At 39.4% G+C, this 23861-nt stretch overlaps 2 protein-coding genes across 4 annotated transcripts in view; both read right to left on the bottom strand.

Annotated features, from left to right (window-relative positions):
• YAP1 (Yes1 associated transcriptional regulator) overlaps positions 1–1184 on the bottom strand; it is an 87635-nt gene extending 86451 nt beyond the window's left edge. For all 3 annotated transcript variants that reach the window (XM_084290915.1, XM_084290914.1, XM_084290916.1), the window contains exon 1: positions 577–1184. In XM_084290915.1, the coding sequence (XP_084147041.1) occupies positions 577–924 (348 nt within the window). In that variant the 5' untranslated portion in view covers positions 925–1184. The remainder of the gene's footprint in view (positions 1–576) is intronic.
• Positions 1185–1880: 696 nt separating this feature from the next.
• CFAP300 (cilia and flagella associated protein 300) lies at positions 1881–23147 on the bottom strand (the record flags this gene model as incomplete). The annotated part of the gene is made up of 7 exons (XM_084306127.1): positions 1881–2012; positions 6453–6519; positions 12419–12591; positions 14818–14984; positions 20801–20873; positions 22497–22578; positions 23038–23147. 7 exons carry the CDS (start codon positions 23145–23147, stop codon positions 1881–1883), a joined length of 804 nt encoding a protein of 267 aa, XP_084162253.1.
• Between the last annotated feature and the right edge of the window lie 714 nt (positions 23148–23861).

The following is a 23861-nucleotide window of genomic DNA, read 5'->3' as shown; positions in this document are numbered from 1 at the left end:
CAGAACTGGGCAGGATCACGGAGGGGCTGGCCGACCCCATGGAAGGGCAGCCTCCCTCCTGCTGCCCCCCTCCACCGCCCTCGCGGCCAAGAGGCGACCAGAAACCCCAATTATTTCCAGAAACCCCCTTGATTTCCCGAAACCCCATTTATTCCCCAGCTGGGCCTCCGAGCCCGGCCCTCGGTGACCCCCTGGCGGTGGGCACGGGCCGTGTCCCCCCGTCCCGTCCCCCCCCCCATTTGGGGCGGCGCCGTGCCCCCGGCCCCGGCCCTGCTCGCACCGGGGGAGGGAGGGCTCAGCCCTCAGCCTGCCCAGGCGGCGAAATGGTGGAAGCGCCGCTCCATCCATATTGTTTGGGAGAGACGGAGGGGGGGGGGAGCGGAAAAAAAAGTTTGGCACGGCCTCCCACAGACGGGACCGAGCACTGCAGGGCCGGGACAAGTTTGGGGACCCCCCCTAAAGAAGAGGAGGAGGAAGAAGGGGGGAGGGAGGAAGGCAGCCAGCACCCCGGGGTCCCGCACCAGCCCCTGGGCAGCACCGGGACCACCCCCCCAGCCCCCCGGGCCCCCCCCTCACCTGCCGGGAGTGGGCTTTGGGCTCGGGCGGCTTGAAGAAGGAGTCGGGCAGCTTCCTCAGCCGCATGGGCAGCGTGTGCGGCACGTTGGCCCCCTTGGGGTTCATGACGGCGTTGAAGAGCGCCTCCAGGTCGGTCTCCGAGTCGCCCCGCACATGGACGATCTGGTGGCCCGCCGGCGGCGGACCCCCCCCGGGGGGCTGAGCCCCGCCGCCCGGGGTCCCCCCCGCCGCAGCCACCACCACGGCTCCGGGGGGCTGCGGAGGAGCCTGCTGCGAGGCCGGGGGCTGCGCTGCCGCCGGCGGCTGCTGCTGCTGGGGCTGCTGCGCTGGGGGCTGCCCGGGATCCATGGCTCCGGCGGGACCCCCCGGCGCTGAGCGGCGCGGGGCTGGGCTGGGCTGGGCGGCTCACAGCCCGGCTCGGCGGCCCCGCATGCCCCGCGGCTCGGTCCTGCTGGCTCCGGGGGTTTCGTTAAGCCCTGAGCGGGGAAAGCCGGGCGGCCCGACGGCTCTGCTCTGCCCCCCCGGCCCCAGCCCGGCCCAGCCCGGCCGGCGCCTCCGTCCCGGCGGCGGAAGCGAAGTGGCGGCGGACGCCAAACAAAAGTTCGCAGTTACGCCCGCCCGAAGCGCTTTCGGCTCCCGGCTCCGCCCCTCCTGAGCCCGCCCGCACCGGATCCCACACGGGCAGCGGCCCGCCTGCCTGCGCCCGCCCGCACCGCCGGACAGCAGGAGGGGTTTGGGGGGGTGAAAAAAGGGGGTTCGCCGCCCGGACCCCCCCCAGCCCGGACCCCCCTCGTACCCCGCAGTCTCTTTTGTGGCAGGGCTCGCCCCTCCTGCCCGGCGCCCCTCTGTGCGCGCCCGCTTCCCCCCTTCCCCTGTCCCGCCCGCCCGCGCTCCCCAGCCGCGGGGCCGCGCCGCCAACCACAACTTTTACGCCCCCCCCCAGCTCCGCTCCCAACTTCCAGGCGCCCGCGCTCCCCTCCCCCGCCACCCCCGAGGGGGGGGCGCCCCCAATATCCCCCCCCAAAAAAAAAAACACACAACCCCCCCAACACCTCCACATCCAGCAGGGGGCTGCAGCCGAGCCAGGGCCACGACCCCCAGCACCCCCCAAGCACCCCCAGCACCCCCCCGGGGCGAGGAAGAGGAAGACGAGGAGGAGGAGGAGGAGGAGAACCGCCTTTAATTAATTAACCGGGCGGGCGCACAGCCCCGCACAGCCCCGGGGCTGTGTTAGGCTATGCACAGCTCTCCCCCGGCCTCGCAGCAAGGTGTGGGGGGTCCCGACCCCATAAGCGGGGGGTGTTTTAGGGGCAGAGCGCGCTGACCCCGTAGCAGTGGTACAGGGCGTGCACGTGGCGCTGCCAGGGGTCCACCGCCAAGTAGGAGAAGGTCTGCTCGTGGCTGCTGCCCGAGGGGTACCGCAGGCCGGCCTCGTCCTGGGAGGAAGCGAAAAGAAGCGTGGTAATGGCGACGTGGAGGCCGGGCAGGGCATTCCTCAAAGCTGGGCGAAACGCAGCGGTTTGCCCCAGCGCCTGGCTTCGTGGCACGACGGGACAAACGCTGGTTTGCGTGCGGGGTCTGTCCCCATTCGGATCCCGATGCTCCAGCAGGCACAGTGCTTTCACCCGTCCCAGTAACCTTACAACCTTTAAATGCACTACTAATATAAAATGCAAAGTTAGGCACGTAAACACAGGCTTACACGATACAAACCTAAAATACAGATGATTGAGTATACAAGGATCCCAACACGTTTCATCAAAATACAAAATTATTTAGGGACTAAGTATGCAAAGCTCTTCTAACAATGAGTCTTCCTCAATGAACATTTACTAATGCATCCATTCAGTCTCAAATACTTAAGGAAAACCCTCACTGAACCCGCACTTACTAACAACTTATTTTTAACAACTTTTGAACTGTTATCAAAAGCAATTTGTGCACCAACCCGCTGAAAGCATCTGAAGAGAACCTAGACACCTAGCTACCAAATCCTAATTCTGAAAAAACACGTTGAGCTGGCACCAGACACTGCAAGAACTGGGCTCTTCCATTTAACGTCCTACTTCTGTGCGTGTCAAGTGAGGCTTCAGCCTTGACAGGGCGGCACAGCTCAACACCCACTTCAAATCCAGGTACACAGGAACTAGAGGGGGGATTTAGGGAGGTGTTTGTTTGTTTGGTGCATTCATTGTGGTAGATGAACATCTAAAAAATCAACAATATGTAGCTGACACCTCCTGTCTTTGACACACTATAGTGTCATGCCGCTCCTCAACACCTTTATACAACACATTTGAAGAGATGTAGGTTCTGAGGGAATTCATATAATGCATGTATTTTCCATTTTCTCCAGGAAAATTTTAAACTCCTCAACTAAAGACTATTCCATACTAGAGGCACATCTATCACAGTCTTTTGTTGAAGCTCTCTTCCCTTGCATAAAATAATCTGTCTTTTTTTTTGGACCAAGAAATCATGGAAACTGTAATCAGTCGGCTTAAAGGAAGAGATCTGGATTCCAATTTCTGCTCCAAAGACCATCTATGAATTTTATCCAGTAGCTGTTGCTGGCACCCCAGTTTCTCTGTTTTTTTCAAGAGGATGAACCCCCTACTATATGTTCTGATAACTTCCTTTGAGGGATTATTCAGGACCATACATCTTAAGATAAGCACCACTGTAAAAACATTGTTTAAGACAGGTAGAGATTTTATGCATCTATTCACTGCATTTTCTGGTGGTAGTCAAATACCACAAGCTAAAAATAGCATTCTATTTTTAAGGAACACAGCATACAAACTCTGTAGCTCCAATTTTAAGATACCTAACTGTCTACAGATGTTTTACCAGGATCCTTGTGTATCAAATGCTGGATTCTCAATAACAGTAAGGAGAGCAAGCTTTACAGTTTTACAGTACTCAGCATCACAATGCCTTGGAGTTTGATCCAAAAATAACTTAAGTTCATGCACAAAACAGAAAGAAAGCAAGAGACCAGTGTCAAGATGTGATTGCTGGTTAGATTAAACTTATTTTCTATTCCTACTGAAGATCCCATTTCTGCAGTCCAGAGTTGATCTATGCCAGCTCAGTTTTTGACTGTTTAAAGACATCAACTCAAGAACAAAAGTAACTTCTTGGTGATAAGGCATTTCAAGAAACTCCAGAGTATAGCAAACCTGGTATGAGGAAAAAAATAAATCTAATCAAGTTAAAAGGGTCCTTAAATTTATTTTAGTTAGTAAAGAGGCCATTAAAACAACAACAAAAAAATTAAAGGATTTGACCATAGAGGCACTGGAATTTATATGGATTTACTCTGCTCCTTATAGCAATTGGGTGCATAAAGGATCATATCAATTCTATCTGCAATTTGGACTTCGGTTCAGACATGTAGTGGGTGAAATGATTTGATGTACTGATACAGAGTGGGGTCATTTTACTTTTTCTTTGTAGGAATACAGATCATGTGCAGATGACTGAAAAAGAGCACATGCATAGCGTAATACAGAAATAATGATACTGCTGAACATCTCGCAGAACAGCATCTTTTAATCAACAGTTTTTTAAGAAGAATTTTTGAGTAAGTTATTTATTACAATGATTTCTAACATTGCTATAGTTAGGTTTCAGATTAAAAACATAAATAAAAAAATATAAAATAGCAGTCACCATCCAAATACTTCATCTGTAACAAAGTTTCACTAGCCCCAAGATTTAAAATGATTTCTCTTATGATAGCCAGGTCTACAAAGTTCTGATGCTAAACAGATCTGTAGACATTTATAAGTACACCCTAATACCTTTAAGTATCAAGATTGAGAGATCTGACTACTTCAGGATTAAATTTGTTCCAAACTGCTTTTTAAGCATACCCCTTTCAGAGATTACGTCAGTTTCCATCACTGGTTTTGATATGATCACATCAGAATTATAGCTCTATCAACACAGACTTGCTAAAAAGGAGGCACTACTCACAATTTTCATACAATATCAATGACAGTTTACTTTCTGATTACCTGATTTTAATAATGTTCTTTTTCTAGATACTGTTTACAAAATGAGGGCTCATTAGCCAAAACTTAAAAACTAAGTAAAAAGAAAGTGATGGTATCAGGATGGTGTTACATAAAATTAAGTCCTGATTCCATTCATACTTGTGCAAATATACAAGTATTTATTTATCCATTTATTAATGCAGCTTGCAGAAATATGGCTTCTTCTAACTTCTCAGCTGCAGTTCAAGTCACCTTTACCAAAACAGCTTTCCTTTATGTCAGGCTACAATGGTATGTCCATTTCTTTCAGGTACAAATCAAGAAAATATGGCTTATAAATTGTTACCTCAACATTATCACACGATACTCTACAGTTATTTACCAAATGAACTCAGAAACTACATCTACTACAGAAATGTGTTTGTCTTTTTGAGAGAAAGTTTTCATCTAAAGCACAAGACATTTGTGTTCTATTAAGTACCTTTCTGTTAATTTCCAAGTAGAGTTTTGTTTCACAGAACCATCAGACAATCCAGACCCAATTGCTTAAGACTCTGTCTGTTTTCAGGGAAGTTTGTTCAAGATTTCTTTAGAGCAAACTAGAATTTTAGAACTTTCCTTCACCTCACAGTTTTTCAGAATATGCAGGAAAGCCAAATTTTCCCACCAAGGCTACAGGAAGGATAACATACTATGTATTTACACTGGATTTTCTTTTGTCCATCCACTTCTTTGTTTTCAAAAAAGTTACTGAAGGATGCCTTTTGTTGTTGTTAATACTGATGATATTTAATGTATGGCAAAGACAGCTATGGGAGCTCTTAAATATCTAAACATCTACCTAAACACAGCAGCAGTCTGCAAAGTTCGTGTCCATATATTTGATTCAAAGATAGGGGGAAAAATGGTAATAACAGTAAAATATCACATTATCAGTTGTGGTGTTTTTTGTTTGTTGGTTTTCATTTTTTACTTTATTTTTTTTATTAAAGTCTGCAGCCCAGTAGAAAGGTGAACTGTGATACATTAAGTAAAGTACTTATTTTTAGAAAACATTTTAGAAGCCTTCTATGAATTACACATACTACATAAAAGATGATGACCCACAGATGAACAACCAGGGTATTGGCAACCTAAAGGGAAGTTTGCACAGTCTGAAATGACATCAGCTATTTCTTTTGGATGTCGGTACATTATCTGCTTACATATTCTGGTTACTCAAGAAGGCTTTGGAGTAGTAACAATTAAACGACAGGTATGCTGAATCTAGTAAACATGCAGCCAGTTCTCAAACTTATCTTGATGGTAAATGCATGATTTTGCAAGAGAAACAGAAAGGAATGAGACTTGACAAGGGAGGGGAAAAGAGATTAGCAGTCATCTCACCATTCTCACCCTTTCATATACTCAATTTTCTTGCAGTCTTTACAGTAAGAGATGCAATACAAGCTATTCAGAAAGCTGTAGCAACATTTCAAAGAACAGAACTATACAAAGTTGAGTGGATTCTTAATCCTTACTTCTATCTTAAGTAGATATAAAAATAGAATTACTCAGACCTAAAGATACTTATTTTTTTTTAATAAAGTAGTTTCTGGATAACTATTATGACTTCAAGTGTAATCCAGTAAACCTATTTTTAGTGAACTACCCAAATAAAATTTTAGCTGGTGATAATTGATGAAGAGTTACTCAAGAGTGCAAGCAGGATGAGATCAGGGATGAATTTATGAATAAACAATGGCAACAACTATGGAAAAATAACCCTCGAAAATGGAGTATTATATTTTCATTGTGTAAATGTCAATTCCATGTTTTCATGTTATGCATGTCACTTCCAGTAAAATTCTGTACTATAAAATTGTTAATACTTACATATGCAGACACTCTGAAGACAGTTGAAGTAATGCTTATTTCTTTTGTTTCATGATTCTTTTGAACACTGAAAACCAGAGGAAATAATACATACTTAATATTTACAGTATTATTTGAATCCTTCATTCAATAAATACATTTATTAAATATATTTAAAATACATTTTAACATATTAATTGTTCTTGCTCAAATATGATGAAGTTCAAATTAATAGTTAAAATTCAACTCATGTTACATTGGCTCATGAAGAGCTACACTGTTAGATAACATGGATATTATGAAAACAGAAAACTGTTGGATGAAAATACAGCTACTCATCTGAATTGGTCTTACTGTTTTCAGCCACTAAATTTCAGTAATATTACCCAGGCCTACTGTATAAAGTATCCAGTATGGAGTTTGCATTTTGATAGCTATGAAAAGTGACTCAGCTAAACATTTTGTTAAAAGCCTTTCACATATTCTGCAAGAAAAAAAAAAAAAAAGCTGCAAAGTGAACCACATCTTAATTCAGACTACAAAGGGTAGCAGTGGTATTTTTAAAGAAATGCAAACTTCAGCTCATTTTTAATCAGTATATAATTATGTTTTAAATTCATTTTTCCTCCTTTAGAATGATGTATGCATGGACAGCTATGCAACTCAGGATGGTATTATTTCTGAATTTTTCAATTTCTAGATGTGTTTGTTGTGGACTGCCAGTTCTTCTGTCACTATTACCAATCACACTAAGATACTATTGCAATTATCTCAACATATTTTTTAAATGAATTATTTTCCTCAGGTCTGCTTTAAGTGATGTTTATATTTCTTCCCGATGTAGATGGTGTAACTTGTATTAATTTATCTAATTTCACAGATTCTTATTTAAGATAACTCAGCGTGGATTAATTGAGCTTTATAGGTCACTTACAGAGTTCCAAGAAGCACATAGCTCAGAACCTGCCTTGTCACAGTCAGGTTCAAGTTCCCTAGAAAGGTCCCCAAAATAGCCAAATTTCTATAAGGTGTGTGTTAAACACAGTCTAGTCGTACACTGCACCAACTCCAAGGTATGAGAGCAGTTCCCTAATCTCATTGCTTTCACAAAGCTGCTTTTTATAAGGACAAACAAAACCCAGACCAACCAGCACCATTCTTGTTGATTCAACCTCTTTAACCAGTTAAAAAACTGGCTTTAACTGATTTCATCTGCAGAGTAACAACAGTCATGTATGAATTAAGCCTATACTGTGAAGTTGATCTTTCCTGTGGTGAGTCAGTAACAAGGCTTTCTCAGAATTTTTTGCTGTAACTCACATGTTGATAGACTCAGCAGTGGATTAAGACGGCATTGCTGAAACTGGTACTGGCCCCAGTTGTCTGCCTTACCACCCCTCATGAGATTAGTGCCTTCCCAGCAGGGACAGCTCAACTGGTTCATGAGTCAGCTGCTGAACCACTGCAGTTTACAGACCAGCATTTTAAGATAAACTAAAATGGATGTCAGTTTATGCTAACGTACAGGGCTGTAAACTCCAGCAGTTCAGGAACTGTTTAACCACATCTGCTAGAAGAGTGACAACTTTTGAGAACAAGGTATAGAGCAGTAGTGGGGTCAACACTTTCTACAACACATCACCACCCTGAAAAGCTGCAGTTGTGTTTAAGTTACTGTGGCTCCACATTTTTCCATCTGAGAACAATAGCTTTCAATTTCTGGTTTCTACATTTTTATATTATATACATATATATCTAGGATACCAAAGCAAGGAGTGACAGAAAATAAATCTTCCTATTTATTCCGCTGCATTGAGAAATTTTCCTCTTGTGGTTAGCTTCCTGTAAGTCATTTTTCAGACTGAATGTTTATTTCTAGTACTTTGGTTAATTTTAAGGCAAAATAACGTATCTGCCAAAATCAGATGAGATACTCCTCTTGCTGGCTTGAAAGAAACCAGGATGTTGTCTTTGACAAACTTTTTTTTTTAAAGGTTTTAGAAAAATACTGCCTTGTCTTCTTGAAGATGATATTTTTTCTGTAAAAATAATTTCATAATACCCACATTTTTCTTCCAAATTGTTAAAAGTCCTACGCTACTCATTGAATATGGAAGTTTCTTCTTCATTTCAATGTTCATCTATCCTCAGTTTATGAAGAAAAAATCTTTCTAATTGTCTCAATTCACTTTGAATTGAACTTATATCCTAACCTTACTGGCAATATTTTACTAGGCTTTCCAAACATTAAAAGAACAACCCAGTGCTTTTACATAAATTCATTTATTTTCAGGGAAAGGAGAAGACACAAAAGGAAGGAGAAGAGGACAATAACAACAAGACACTACAGCAGCTGCCACCAGTGAGAGACACTGTCAGAAAAATCAAGTTTAGTAGAGAAAACAAGATTTATCAACTTAGGAGATCACAAAGATTTGTAAATTATATCTTAACTAACACACTTTTGTGATGTAAATGTGTTCTTTAACTAAACCAAAAATACTACAACCATCATTTTGATTTTTTCTAGGTTAAACAGGACACGACTGAAATTCTGGATAGACTCAGTTGGTCACAGGTTAATTACTGCTAGGTTAGTATCAACAAGTTGTTCATAAATTCATTATGAAGCAATTATTACTCATTTTCCAAAGCAGAAAACCTCTGACATTTCATAGTTTGATTTGGAATTCCTTAGCAGTGCTTGTAAAATAGCGAGAGCAGTTAATTTCAAGATTGTTACACTCTCTCATTATAAAACCGTATACACGGAAATGGTTCAGTAAAACGAAATATCAAACCTTTTGACACTATTTTGAACTTTAGTGCCTAGGAGTTGGAACTCAGGAATGGCAAGGAGAAACTGTAAGAAAAAGAATAGGGAAAACCTCCTAATAGGTCTACTGCTCTGAGCACTAGAGACATTTTTGTGGAACTCTAAATATGAAGGCTCCTTCCCTTAAGAAAAACTTTTGGACCAAACAAACACCAGTGGGTTTAGTCTGGAAGCATACCATGATTGGCCTAAGTTCACCTGTAGGGACTAATTTTTCCATGCACATCAACTAAGAACTAATAATACTGTCAATTTGTTTTCTACCAAGCCTTATGAGCTGTCAAGAGAAAAAAAAAAAAAAAAAAAGTACAGCTTATGGAACTTCTCAATACTGTAAGTTTTCATCACTTTACAAGTTTTTATCACTTTACAAAGAGTACAATGCATCTAATGAGATTGCGATCCAAGATGAGAAGAAACCACATACAGGATAACTGTCTAGAAGAGAAGAATTTAAAAACAGTTGAGTTTCAACAGGAATTTTAAGGTGAACCCTCTGGTAAAACAATTTAAGAGACCAATACTGTCATGAGCTATTGTTTACAGAAAATAACAGGCCATAAGAAAGTAATTTCATCGTTTTACTGTCTAGTATACATTGTGCAAAAATGAAATAAGTGACACAGTACAGACTACAGACTGGAAGTTAGAAATCAAACAAGTCAAGACTGGCATGAGCTCTTCAGAGCTTCATTGTTTACTGTTTCAATGTTTTTTTTCTCTCTTAAGAAGGTGGTAACAAAAACAACAAAAAATAAATAAAAGAAAAACACATCGTCATTTTGGATAAACCAGGGACAGAGGGAATAGAGAGAAAGCAGGAGACAAATGTGACTGTTAATGGGGAGAAAAAGTCTAAAATATGGAGATCGAAAACTTTTCTGATTGGATTGACAAATAATTTAATATGAAAGGAGCAAGATAAAAGATACAGTTACATTGTGACTTGTTTTTTCAAGTACTAGTCAGTGCAAATACCAGCTCCACTGGCAGCGAGACATCTACAGACATTAGTCACAGGAATGGAGAGACACACCGTAGGTAAGTATCAAAGAACAGTGATGTCACATGAGGTGAACAGGTACATTTTAAAACTGTGGAGGATAGAACAGTAGCTGACAACTGAAAAACAAAAAACAAAAGTAACACACAAGAAAAGTCACAGAAATATGTAGTAGGACAACAGGGAATGGGTTGAGGATGTAGGAAAAGCAAACAATGAAAGCAGGATGAAATTTTGGGGAAGACTTTGGAAGGTGCTTTTGTGTTTGTTTGTTTGTTTGTTTGTTTGTTTTAATAACAAGAACTACTTAACATCCTCATCGGAGTTTACCATAGGAAAAGAAAGAAGGGGGAAATGTTTAAGGAGACACAAAAGCAAGGAGGAATGGCTCAGAACAAAACTTTAAACTGTTTAGGGGAAAAAAAAAATCATCATTAAAAGGAAGTAAGAAAGTGAAGGAACTGATTAGATTTGGTGTTTTATCCTGGGTCAACTCAACAACACGAGCAGAAACAGCTGTAGTCAGTGCACAGTGAACTAAGGCCAAGGATTAGTGTAAGGAACAGCCTGTTTAAGTGCAACTGTTTAAGAGAAAAGGGAAAGCAGAGCTGAAGTACTGATAGATCGTTTTACATCATACTATGTATTTCTGAAGGACCCACTAGATTTCTCTCTACGTGAAAAAACAAAAATGAAGTTCACGCTAGTAAGAAAGCTTTGGTGACTAATCCCAAAGTTCGAAATAATAAATGCAGCAACCCAATTTAGTTATTTCTAAAAAATCTTGGAATATTTATAATAGTTTCTTTGTTTCAGAGGTTCCTTTAGAAGTATCAGCTGTTCTACTGCTACTTTAATCATTTATTTCTTTAATTAATTTTATAAATGATTAAGAATAAATTTTATAAATAATTCACTGGAAACAGCATATGACTAAATCAACACAGACCCTGAAAAGTACTGACTATTAGAAAATCTGAGGGCTGCTTAGCAGTTATTAAGGTTTTGTAAAATTCTTTGGTTAAGTATTACAAAAAAATGCCAAGAAAGAAGCCAAATATTTTGTTTTACGTATTCTGTTTGGATGCAGCAAGCTTCATACAAGTGCTACAACGGTCAAGAAATATTCAGGTGAGTCACCGAATCTAATCCTTTCACCATATCTTTGTTCAGACAGATTTTACTCTGAAGTTTAACCAATGGCATTTTAAGAACAGACTCAATGATGAAGATAATTTACACGTGATTTTTTTTTCTAGTGTGCTTGTGTATAATCTTAAAATAGGAGATGAAGTAACAGTTGCTAATCTCACCATTCCAAATACAGCCGAGGAAAAAAAAAACAAAAAGGAGAGAAAAACTGTTTTGTCAGTCAGTGAAGTCATCATATGGGTACAGGGTATATCAAAAAGGGAGAAAGTTGCTTTTTTTTTTTTTTTTTTTTTTTTTTCCCCTGAATTGACATCTTTGATCAATTGCTCTCATCTCAAGGAAAAAATACATAAATGCCAAACAATTCCATATACCAGACCTGGCAAAAAAATGTGTTAGCTCACTGTCATGCTGACAGCCATATTCCTCCACAGCTATATACTGCAAGAAGTGTATCTGTGGAGCAAAGAATGCCAAAATCCAACTGAATTTTTAAAAATAATAATAATCAGATGGAATAGAGCATAAACAGAATCAAAAAAAAAAAATTCATTTGATGTTATTCAGCTTTTAAATCCCAAAACAAGAACAGCTTGAAAGTAGTCCAAGACTATCTATCCAATACTAACTTGATATTTTATCAACAACAGTGGAAATACAATCTAGTTCCAGTGGCATGCGATGTTTTCATTAGAGGACTACAGAAACAAAAATCTTTAAAATGGGAGTGAACTACAAAACATCAATGTCCATTCCTGTGATACAATAAAAAGGTTTTATGTAGGACAACTGCCATTAAAATTGCATATATTTTGCCACTGAACTATTACCATCGTTGCAGGGTATTTTAATAAATGAACATAAATAAGCTTGCAGATTTATTAAATAACAGACCTATTTTTGAAGCAGTAACACACAGTAAATTTACAGTAATTCACACAAAGCATCTATGCCCAGCACATACATACACAATTGTATAGAAAAGGAAACACTTGCCTCACCAGATCTTTATATAAAGCTTTGGTAGTTTCTAAGTATGGCCCAAGCATGTCTTCAAACTGGCAAAGAGCTCCTCCAATACAAAGATGCTTAAAAAGACAGAACAGAAATTCTTTGCGGTCTGATTGACTGAATATATCGTAATGGTCCGAATCTTCCAGAAGCAAGACCTTATGGAACAAGAAAATAATAAAGAAATTAAACAGACGAAAAATTCTTATTTTCAATTAAGTATACAAACAACTACTTTCCTGCATATCACACAGTTATGTTCATTATGTTTTATATGAATAAGGGGTGGAAATAATTAGTACTTTTCTCTAAATCCTTCTTCCAGTGATACAATTAGGTTTAAAATACTGTCAATACGACTGTCAGATTCGTGCCCGCAAAACATAAGGGAATATTTTTCAAGAGTCTTGTGATTCATTGCTTAATTGCTCATCAACCTAATGAAACAATCAATAACCTGAAAATAATCTAGCTCTATCTGGTATGTTGATCACTACCAATTAGTTTGTCTTTGGTAACTTTGACCGCATTTGCTTTTTGCCTTTAAGCTTTTACAGTTATCTCACATTCCTAAAGGTATCCCAGAGGAGATCAGTCAAATTCACACCATTCTTTACTGCAGAGTCTAGTGAGCGTTTATCTGTACCACGGATAAGCCAGGCATGCTATTCAGCTGCTTCCACGTGTCCCACCTGCCTTTTGCTGCAATATTGTGTGAATACAGGGTTCTTGCCAGATTAGCCTCGATGCTTCCAGCTGTAAGGGTGGGCAGGAACTGTAGTTCAGCGTGACAACAAAACGTAGGTACCAACCTAGACGCAGGCAAACAGGTCTAAGCTAGACTTGAACTTACTGCTCTGTGGCCCTCTTTATAGCTTCACTACACGTCTGAGTAACAAAGGATCAGGACAGCAGCTGTTGTTGGTGACCACATACATATCCCAACCCCTCCTCAGCTGAACCAAGAGAAGGCATGCCAGCTCGAAATGAAACATGAAGTTTTACAGCTGAGGGCCACCCTCTGCCACCTGCTGACACCAGGACACTGGACAGCTTGCTGCCCCCTACAGTCTACAATTCTACGGTGCTGACTAATTGAATCTGAAGCTTTTGAGTTCAGTTGTGGAAGATTTGACTCTTAGTTCTTTCTGCCATCTTAAGTCTTGTAAGTAGGAATCATGTTCATTACAAACCAATGTGAATCCTTCATCCTGTAAAAGCAGTCACGCATTTCTTCCAAGGGAAGGAAAATGAAGAGAGACTGAAACTCCGATGACTCATTTTAAATGTTGCCTCTAACTTTATTACATCAAATATACTTAATTTCCAGAAAACGTTTCACACAGACCCAACTTATAAGCAAATAGATAGCATTTTGAACTGCTAGGCTACAGACCACATCTGAAATTCAAACATGAGCTTGAGTTCTCTGCTTTTCCCAGAACTTTACAAGACAGACCAGTATTTCAGGCCACATCCTGTAACCAGTGTCACTGGTTCAAATACATCATCTTCAAAGGATTTGCCAAGTGCAAATGAGTGCAACTCTATAATTATTAAGCACTTATGTTGATTATATATACAAGAAGAGCAAAATCCAGTTCTCCCACACTATGCTTTGCTAATGCTAAACAAACATAAGTAATAAAAATTTGTTTTAGCTTATGAAGTCAAAAGAAACACTTACAATGAAGACGTGTTGATTAAGAAGGTGACACTCTTAAGAGAGATTCTTTTTCAGAATCATCTGCTCTCTAACACCTCCAGTGGAAGGTGACAAACAGAATTTTCACCTTGCAGGCCTGTTTAAGGGTTATGTTTAGTCCTTTTCCAATCTTACAGCACAAAATCATTTCTCTTTTCTTAGTTTCCTCTCCTTTATTTCAGCTCAAAGTATCTGGAGCTATGTTTCCTCAAATACCTTCACATATGATATGGTCAGCATTCCTGGTGAGGAATGCTTCAGGAAGCAGCTACTGAGTGCACTCAGTTTCATAAACTACCTGGATGGTTGGGTGAACCTGCAGCTCTGGGTATTGCAGGACCCTTCCACTGGCTCCTCTTGTTTTTCTACGAAAAAGAGTAGCTGGATTTCCCCACACATCCCCAAGCAGTGAGTGCTTGTCAAAGTGGTGGGGAGAAGAAGGTTTTACCTTTTTCTCCTAATTGAAAAGATAAGAGGGCCCAACTGGAAAACAGCCACTGTCTTGATACTCAGGCACTGCAGTGCTTTAGTCATTTCTATCACATGGCTTTCAATTCCCATTTTTATCTTCAAAGGTACTGTCAGAAAAAAAAAATACTGGAAAAATACTGAAAAATGTGTCCTTTGGAACCTAACGGAGTACAAGAAATTAAAAAGAATTATTCATTGCTGTACTGACCTTCCTTAATTCATCAGAGATAAGAATATCATCATAATACTCATCATAACATTTCACAATGTGTCCAGTTTCTCTAACAAGTCCTTCAGTGTACAGCCGATCAAAAAATGACATAGAAATCTGTGTACAGGGCACCACTGTAGCTTCAATTTTTGTCACTTTGGAACCTGGAATATAAAGGAAAGAGTCACATCAAGCCTGTTGTGATAAATACAACAGAAGAATTTCCATGTAGTAATTGTTTCACAATCATTCATAATTTGATATGGTGTGGAATTAATTAACTTCTCTAAATGGTTGTGTGGCATATTCTTAAAAAAAAAAAAAAATACAGACCACATAAGTATGACTCAGTCATACAGTCCCTCAAAAAAAAAACAAAGAAAGCTGAGAAACAAGGGTAAAGAAAACATTAAATTCAGCCAAACACTAACACTACATTAAGGCTCATGTGTTTGCTCCCCCTGTTGGCAACAGTATCAGTCGAAACAAATAATAGATAAAACACCATGTGAAACTCCACATCACGTTAGATCACACCCTAGAAAATCATATTCCACAACTTAAGCTGTATCTGAGAACAAAATACCACATTTAAAGTAGAAAAGTCACTAGCTGCTAACAGCAGCCAGCAAAGCAAAATAAAAGAAAATCCCACAACCCCAACACATTTTTCTTTTATCTGAACTTTTCACAAAATTATTTTGTAGCTACCTACTGTAAGCTTTACTAGTCAGCTATTTCAGAAGATGAAAAAAGTACTGTCAGCGTTTCCTGCATGAATAAGGAGTATTCTTTCTGCAACCAGTAAGTACAGGTACATTTTCCTGTAATATTTCTTTTTGTTTTCTGTGCTTGTGAATGATCTGAGGCTGGATCTTCTTGCTCATAGACATTTAGTGCCATCTGAGATACTCCGTAGCACTTTGTTTAACAAGGTATCAGTCCATAAGGGAACATATCTTCTTTCTATACAGTGTTACATCTACAGATCTGTATGCATGGTGTTGGTAACTTGAGACATCTTCAATAGCATTGGACTCATACGTTTAAGAAGCACTGGACACAGTCCAGTTCTATCTGCTCTCTATAGACCAAGGGTTCAGCGAGACACACAGCTTTGAGCAACCTGATTTAGTGGGAGGTGTCCTTGCTCATGGCAGGGGATTGAAACTAGATGACCTTTAAGTTCCCTTCCAACCCAAACCATTCTATGGTTCTGTGAACACGTGCTCTGGTCATCTCCGAGCCCCCCTGAACATCCTTCAGAGTGCTTCTGAAAAGGAGAGGAAGAGAGGGCACGACAAAGGATGAGCATGAGGGAAAACATGGGGGAGCACACACTGGCAATGTTTCTCAGCAGAAATAATATTCACAAAATTCCAGCTGTCTAGGAGTTTACTCCCATCTTTTCTCATTTGTAGATTCCCTCAATGGTAGATCAGTCAACATCAGACTATCAAAAGACTGTTAATTATACAATTAAATTAAGTGGTGAGCTGGCAAACTGATCTAAAGGATCACTAGGAGTAATATTTTGGAAATTGCCAAGTTTCACTCTAGACAACAGTATTTCAGAAACAGAAACACATTAAAAAAAGCTGCATGAACAGCGGTGCTTCCAAAAGCACATATGACTCTCCATTCTGATTCTAATCTCTGCAAGCATAGCATAACCTAACATTTCTCTTCCCTCACACCTCCAAAAATCTCAGATATTATCCATAGAGATTATTTATTCACAGGTTAAGTCTGAACAGCGGACTTTTGGTACATAAATCCAGGTAAACTGTACACCTATCTGATCAACACTAAGAAAAGCAATTAGAGAGAAGTTATAAATAGATGGCTTGAAAACATGTCTATTAAGCTAAAAGTACCATCTGAAATTGTACCTTTTTTTTTTTTTTTTTTTTTCTAATTGGGCCAATGTGATGTAAAGAAATTATATGGAAAAGCTTGGCATTTAATTGCTTGAGTTCACATCTACAGATATGGTTATGGCAAAGGATAACTTTTGTGAAAGAATAAGTTTTAGGACATTCTCGCTGTCCACGTAGGGATTATGAAAAAATCATTAAATTATGTAACCAAAATCACAAGTCAGAAAAAAAAAAAAAAAAAAAAAAAAAAGGTGACTTAAAGCCTCTTAACCTAAGCAGGGAGGGGAAGGAGACCTTTATGTAGTTAGTTAGTTATTACTTCCTTCCAACTCCTCATCCATGGACTCACCTAACTTTCAGTTCTCTGCATTCCTTTCACAGGGAATTTTTTTTTTTTTTGAGGTTTAATAAGAAATAAATCATCCTCTAACATATAAATTATTTTGTAAAGATAGATGAATCAAAAACTGATTCAAGATTAATAAAAATCAGATGTTAAACAACTTGGAAAAAAAAAAAAAAAGAGAGACATTTTACATATCTTACATTTTCCCAGTTATCCAGCTCAAAGTATAAGAAAGTGATCTATTTATAGGCCTTCAATTTGTTAGGATTTTACTGGGGGGGGGAAGGAAAGGAAAGGAGACACACTTCAGCTCTGAAAAAAAGATGTCCTGAAAACATCTGTTGGAAGAAAAAATAAAATCAAGAGCTTTGTGTCCTATTCAGCACTTCAGACAACTAAACTGTAAATGGAAAAGTTTGAATATACTGGAAGCTCCTATTCTCCATTTGAGAGGTGAGGCTTGAAACAGGAGATTCAGAATTTCCTGGAAAAGAGTAACCAGCTCTAATAACACTGTAAAAGTGAGCAATAAAATAGGAAGAAGAAATGTCCCGACAACTCTGCAAGTGGAAAACAAAGAGCTAAGTATTGAAACAAAACTTCTTACTTTTGGAACATCTACAAAGTGCTGCCAATATACTTTTAAATGAACATGTTGCTTATCTAGTATGGGGGAGATAAACCCCAGAATAAATACATCTAGAATTCTTCCAATGTTTAAAAAAGACTTGTTCCTCAAGGAAACCCCTTTCAACTTGCTATTTACAAAACAGTTTACATAGAACATATATTGTGCAAACTTAGTACTCAGTTATAAAAAGTTGTTACTTCAGAAGTAGAATTCAAATAAAGAATAAAAATACTCAAATAAAGAAATAAAATTCAAATACAATTTTTGCAAATGAAAACCTGTAACAGCAGCCTAAAAAAAATGTTTATTTAAGATTACCTCACAGATTTTTAAACCCAATTCCAAAACCAGAAATCATTTAAGCTTCAAGTATGTATGGCAACTCAGTCTTTCTTAGACAAATACTGAACTTTTACTTACAGAAAAAAGAATGTATCCCTATCCTTTGAAGATAACTTTTCAAGTGTTAATTGAGTTTAAGCAGATACAGTCCTGCCTCCTTAAGACTGCTGACAGGTGCAAGGCTGGTAATGTGTCAAAAGAAAAACTACCATTTAGTTTTCATTGCTGCTATTTAAAAATACAAGAGTCAATACATAAGTTGGAATGCATCAAATGTATTCCTTGTGCTGCTTCTATTTTAGAAGTATGAAAGTAAGAGATGAAGGGAGCTTAAAACACGTGACAGAACTGTCAGGTACTCTGTTAGGAAGCCAGGAGGAGGGGAAAAAATCCATCCCTACTGCAGTAAGTTAACAAGTGTGGTGTAAGAAGAGGTAATAAAGCATATCTAATCAAAAGAAATAGAGGAGAGAATATGCTTATGTATAGTTTACCTAAAAAGTTGTATTTCGAGTAATGTTAAAACTGGAGTACTTAAGACAATGAATTATTGTGGGATTCTACTGGGAATTCCAGCATGTGGGGGAGCTGGGAAGAGAGGGACATTTTACACTCCTTGATGCTGACTGGGGATATTATGTCCGATAAAATTAAGGTGAGGATGAAAAGCAGAAAAGAGAAACAAACACTGAGATTAAACAACAAAATAAAAGCAATAAAGCCATAAAAGCAGTAAAATTTATAGAGACAGATTTTACAGAAAGGAGATAGACAACTAAAAGAGAAGAGGTGGAGATAAATATGAAAGTGAAACAATAACTACTGAATTCAAAAGGAAAATAAACTCTTAGTAAGAAGGTGAAAGAGGACTGCAGCCTGGAAAAAAAAAAAAAAAAAAAAAAAAACAACTCTAAAATATTATATTGAAGTTTTAAATAAAGCTGACAGGGTCTACAAATACTTTCTGTCCAAGTTCATGCTGGATGAAGGGGGAAGATTTAAGAACCTATCTAAACTCCACTTTATATTATGGATCATCCCCTAAAAAAAAAAATAAAAATAAATCTACATTTTGGTTTGCTAAAGAATAAATAATAAATGCAGTATTAGAATCAATAAAGATTATGTAATTTTCTTCAGGTTTAAACAAACAAACAAACAAACAAACAAAAAACCCCACTACCAGTAGTTTAATTCAGGAACAGAAACTTGTTTTTAAAAGTTACTCCATGGTGACAAGTAACTTGTGTATCTGGATTAATATTTTAAAGTGTCTGAAGAAGGAAATACTAGATGATTTTGTACCTCCTCCCACTCAAAGCTAATTCTTACTATATTTTCAAAAAATGCACATGAAGACTAACTATAGAAAAATGTGCCAACATTCCTCACCAAAAATAGGCAAAGAATGGGAAGATGAAATTTTAAGAGCAAATGGGGTATACCAGCTGTTCAGGATTTAAAAAGGGAACCCTTCCAGTCCTCAAAACAAAATGTATTACTTCTGTGCTGAGGAAGATTGAGCAGAATCAGGAGTTAAGCTGGGATCCTTGGCAAGTGACCCTCTGCTCTTAACATGAGGTATGTAACCTACTGACCTTCACTACAGGGACTGACAATTCATAGGCTAGACAGATAGCAGTAAAAGATTCTTGCCCAAAGCAGGAAGAGGTTCACCCAGGCTTTGAAATATATTTATCTTCTTTTTGCCAGAGTGAAAAAGAGGCTCCTTGACATTTTTTTGCATGTTATATAATTCAATTGTTTTAACAGTGGGATAGTTTGGAAAATGGATTCTGCTGACAAACAGGTGTCAATGTCTAGTGTCAATGTATATAGTGTGGAAAACCTATGCCAATTCCACAGAGATGAAGTGGAAAAGCTAGAAAATTCCCAAAGCTCCATTCAATATTTACACATACTAAACTACTTGCAGACAAAACAGAAGAACTGAGGACTTCTCACAATACCCTTTTTAAGTATTCCTATTAAGGAGAATCACTTCGGAGATATCAGAGCTCACTTTATGTACAATATCCTACTACATTATCATATGCAGTTCCATGACATTTTATGTCTCATTTACACAATAAAAAAGAAAAGCAGTTTCAAAGTGTTGCCATAAAATCATGTGCTATTGGTCTTTCTTTGTCAGCATCCCACTTACATCTTCAGACAAAATCAAGTGTTATGAGTGTATAATGATAGGGCAAACATCAATCTTATACCATGATGGCAACTACAGCAACCTATCACATGGATCTCTCTTTGCACCCAGATAATTTTTAATGTGTGGATATAGCACACCCCAGAGCTTGTGTAAATACAATACCTAATTTTCTGCTTCCTCTACTTTAATTTGTAACAGAGCAATAATCTCAGTCTCTCCTAAATTAGGTAGCTACATACGTAGAAAAGTGTCTTTCTCCAAATATTATCTAAGAATAAGGTATAATAATAATTCAGATTATTCAACTGAATAAACGGTTATGTCTGGATAATGATTAGGTTAACTGGATGTCACAGACTTTAAAACCACCTCTAGTAGCTTGGCTTATGAATCAATGTGGGGCTCAGGAAAAAAAAAGTAAAATTTGTCAACTTAGCCTTTAAAAAAAATAAAATATTTTACTATTATTTAGTAAAAGAAGTCATTCTTTACAGTATTTCAACTAGATGAAGATACAGTATATGAACTGTTATTATTACAAAACAGTAAATTAAAATAAAACAGTTACAGAACAAACTTTTTTCTTTAAGATTAATTTATTCTAAATTTACCCAATGTAGTCCACTGTCCTGAAGGTGAGAGCAACTTTAAACTGGAGTTCACATTTGGATCATTAAAAAATGCCTAATATTCAAATAGAAGAATAAGAGTTAATTAGATCAAACATAAAATCGTCGTATACAGTGCCTTTGATATTTTCAAAATCAATTCTAAGGATCCAATTAGGAAGTGCATTCTGTATGACCTTTCACTTTGGATACCAAATTTCATACCATCAAATACATGTTTTCGTCACTTTGTGTTGCCATTATCTGGAAGACTCAGTATCTTCATAGACACCTACATATGCAGTATGAAGTTCTTGCAGTTAAGAACTTACAATCCAAGAACAGACAAAAAGAATTAATGAAATCATTGGAGGTACAGAAGAAAAATGACATGTAACAATTCTACCTCTGCATGCAATGTTGTTGAGATAAAGAATGAAATGCTAAAATTTACATTTTGTAAGTAAAGTTGAAGTTTTGACAAGTGTAGATAGGTAGAAATTATTAAATTGATACAGAAGAAATCCATAGGTTACTGAAGGAATGGAAAAAATGTCCTGCAGTAAGATCTGCTGTATTCCATCTTATTAATTTATCAGTAAAAAGTGCATAGTGATGTTGATAGTTGACAAGTTTAAATGATATATAAGTCAATTAAGAAAACCCAACCTGATGTATACACATACCACCAGAGTGAATAATCACTGAACAAGCTGCTAAGGAAAATGATGGATTTTTCAGTGTCTGCATCACCAAATCTCATTATCACCTCTCTGAGACACAGAGAGATCAGACTGTGTAAAGTAATGCTCGTCTCATCCTCCATTAATTCACAGTTACTTGGAGTCCATCACTTCTTAGTGATACTTTTACATTTTTAATTCAAAGGAGACAAGCATTGAGAACCTAAATGCATAATTTACAAAGTAAAACTTTTTTACAACTTCCATAATTTGAGATGTTTTCAGTGGGAGATGAAATATTACTGTATTTTTGTGTGGATTCCTTTAAAATACCAAGAGGTTCAATTCTTCCTCCAAGATAACAATATAAAATACACCTACAGCAAATAAAAAGTTTTTTGTCATTGTTGTTGTTTTGATTTTTTTTTTTAAACAGAGTTGAAGACCATGCTGTTTTCAAAACCACAGATGATCATTTTTTTTTCCACCTGCAAACAGATAAACAGATTTGACTTTGCAGACAATATAAGTCAAGGTCACAAAATCAGTGTGAGAGATGAGTCTCAAAAAGCTGAGAGCCCACAATTCCAGTATAAGCAATGGTATCCAGTAAATTTAAAAATGATGCACTTTCAGATACGTGGTGCTTATGCATGTGTAATTATACTGTATATTTACTGTGAGAACGCAGTAATAGCTCTAAGCTAACAGTACAAACGGCATGTATAAAGTCCTAGGTGGACTTCCCAACATTAAGTGTGGTGGCCAAAATCAGTATCCATCTCAGATTCCCATTCTCAGGCTTGAACAAATTGTTCTATCTTAAAACAGTATCAAGAGTATAGACTGAGATACTTTCAGTGGGCAATACAGTTAACCCACAAGACAGGGTTAGAGCACCATACCTAATCACCTACTTTCAAAGTGAGCAAATAACACGTTAACATTGCTCCAGTGTTTTCCATCATTTAGGTTTCCGATATATATAATTTCAAATACAAAGGACTTAAAACTACCCAAACAAATTCATCCTTCTGATAGGGCTTAAACTGCTGGTCAAAACTGAACGCTTGCGCCGTGATCCTGCCGTGCATGGACCTGAAACGGAGAAATGAGAAGCAATGTTCTGCATGTGCAGTAGGTACTTACTCACTGTGCACATTTGCCTAGACACACTACATGAGGTCCCCCTCAGACCAGTGCCTACACTGTTGCGGAGTTTTTTTTTTTTTTTTTTCCTTTTTCTGTCTTTTATCCACACACATACACACACACAGCGCTCCACGGAGGGCTGGGGAAACACAGCTGTGGAGCTGCAAGAGACCGGGGCTGAGGCTGGAAGACAAGGATCAACACCTTTCGCCTCATAACAAGCGCTTTGTACCGCCGGAAAATACTGAAAATACTGAGGAGACTTCCAAGTATATAATAACATGGGGGGGGGGGACGACCCGGACCCGGACCCGGACCCGGACCCGCCGCCGGTTCATATCGAGAGCTCTGCTCCCTCCTTCCCCCTCAACCTCCCCCGGGGGCAGCGGGCTTCCCCACGCCCACCACTTGAGGAGCCGGTCCCGAATGTCCCTGTTCTGCAGGCAGGGGAAGGCTTTCTGTGGCAGCAGACGGAAGGCGAAGCCCGCCGAGCCCTGCCGCTCCCCGGCCGCCATCTCACAGCGCCGCCGCCTCAGCGGTTGCCTCGGTAACGGCGCGGCGCGAGCGGTGCGGCCCCGGCTCGCTCCCGCCGCGGGGCCCGGCCCCGCTCAAAAAGGTTCCGGCGCCTCGTTCTGCACCGCCAGGGCCCAACTTCTGACAGGATTTCTGTGGTTCTCATAAAGAAAATACTCTAATTAAACATCAGCCCGCTCCCTCCTTCCCTCTGCTCCTATCCGTGTGCTGGAAAAAATCAGGCTTGCCGAGGGAGAGCCTGTGCATGCCCGGGAGTGGGACCACCGCTGTTGGCTGAGCCAATGCCACCCGGTCATGCCAAAAGTGAATTACGAAACGCCCAAAGTTATGAATTATGAAGCTGTGAATGAATCAGGGCTGCTTCTTACTTCCCAAAGTGTTGAGCCGTGGGGAAATCCTGAGGTTCTGCTTCCAGGCTTTTCCCAGTGGAAAATTTGAGGAAAGTATGTTGTCACTTAAGGAAGTTATTTGTAAAAGCCCAGTAAAGCGAGAGATGTCTTGCAAAATCTCGGAAATTTCCTGCCCTTTTCAGGGACAGCAGCAAGAGCAGAAGGCTGCTGCCTTATGCTACATCCCCTAACAATCCACCCTGGCTCCAAAACCAGCTATGGTCTCCAAAAATGTCATCTCCCCATTAATCTGCTCTTTTGGTTAACCAGCAGACCCATTTATAAGTAAGAAGTTTAGCAGTAGTT

The sequence above is a fragment of the Netta rufina genome, assembly GCF_964035555.1.
Source record: "Netta rufina genome assembly, chromosome: 1".
In the NCBI taxonomy this organism is placed as follows: domain Eukaryota; kingdom Metazoa; phylum Chordata; class Aves; order Anseriformes; family Anatidae; genus Netta; species Netta rufina.
The sequence above is the reverse complement of the archived record's forward strand: the minus strand, read 5'-3'. Positions and strand labels throughout refer to the sequence as shown.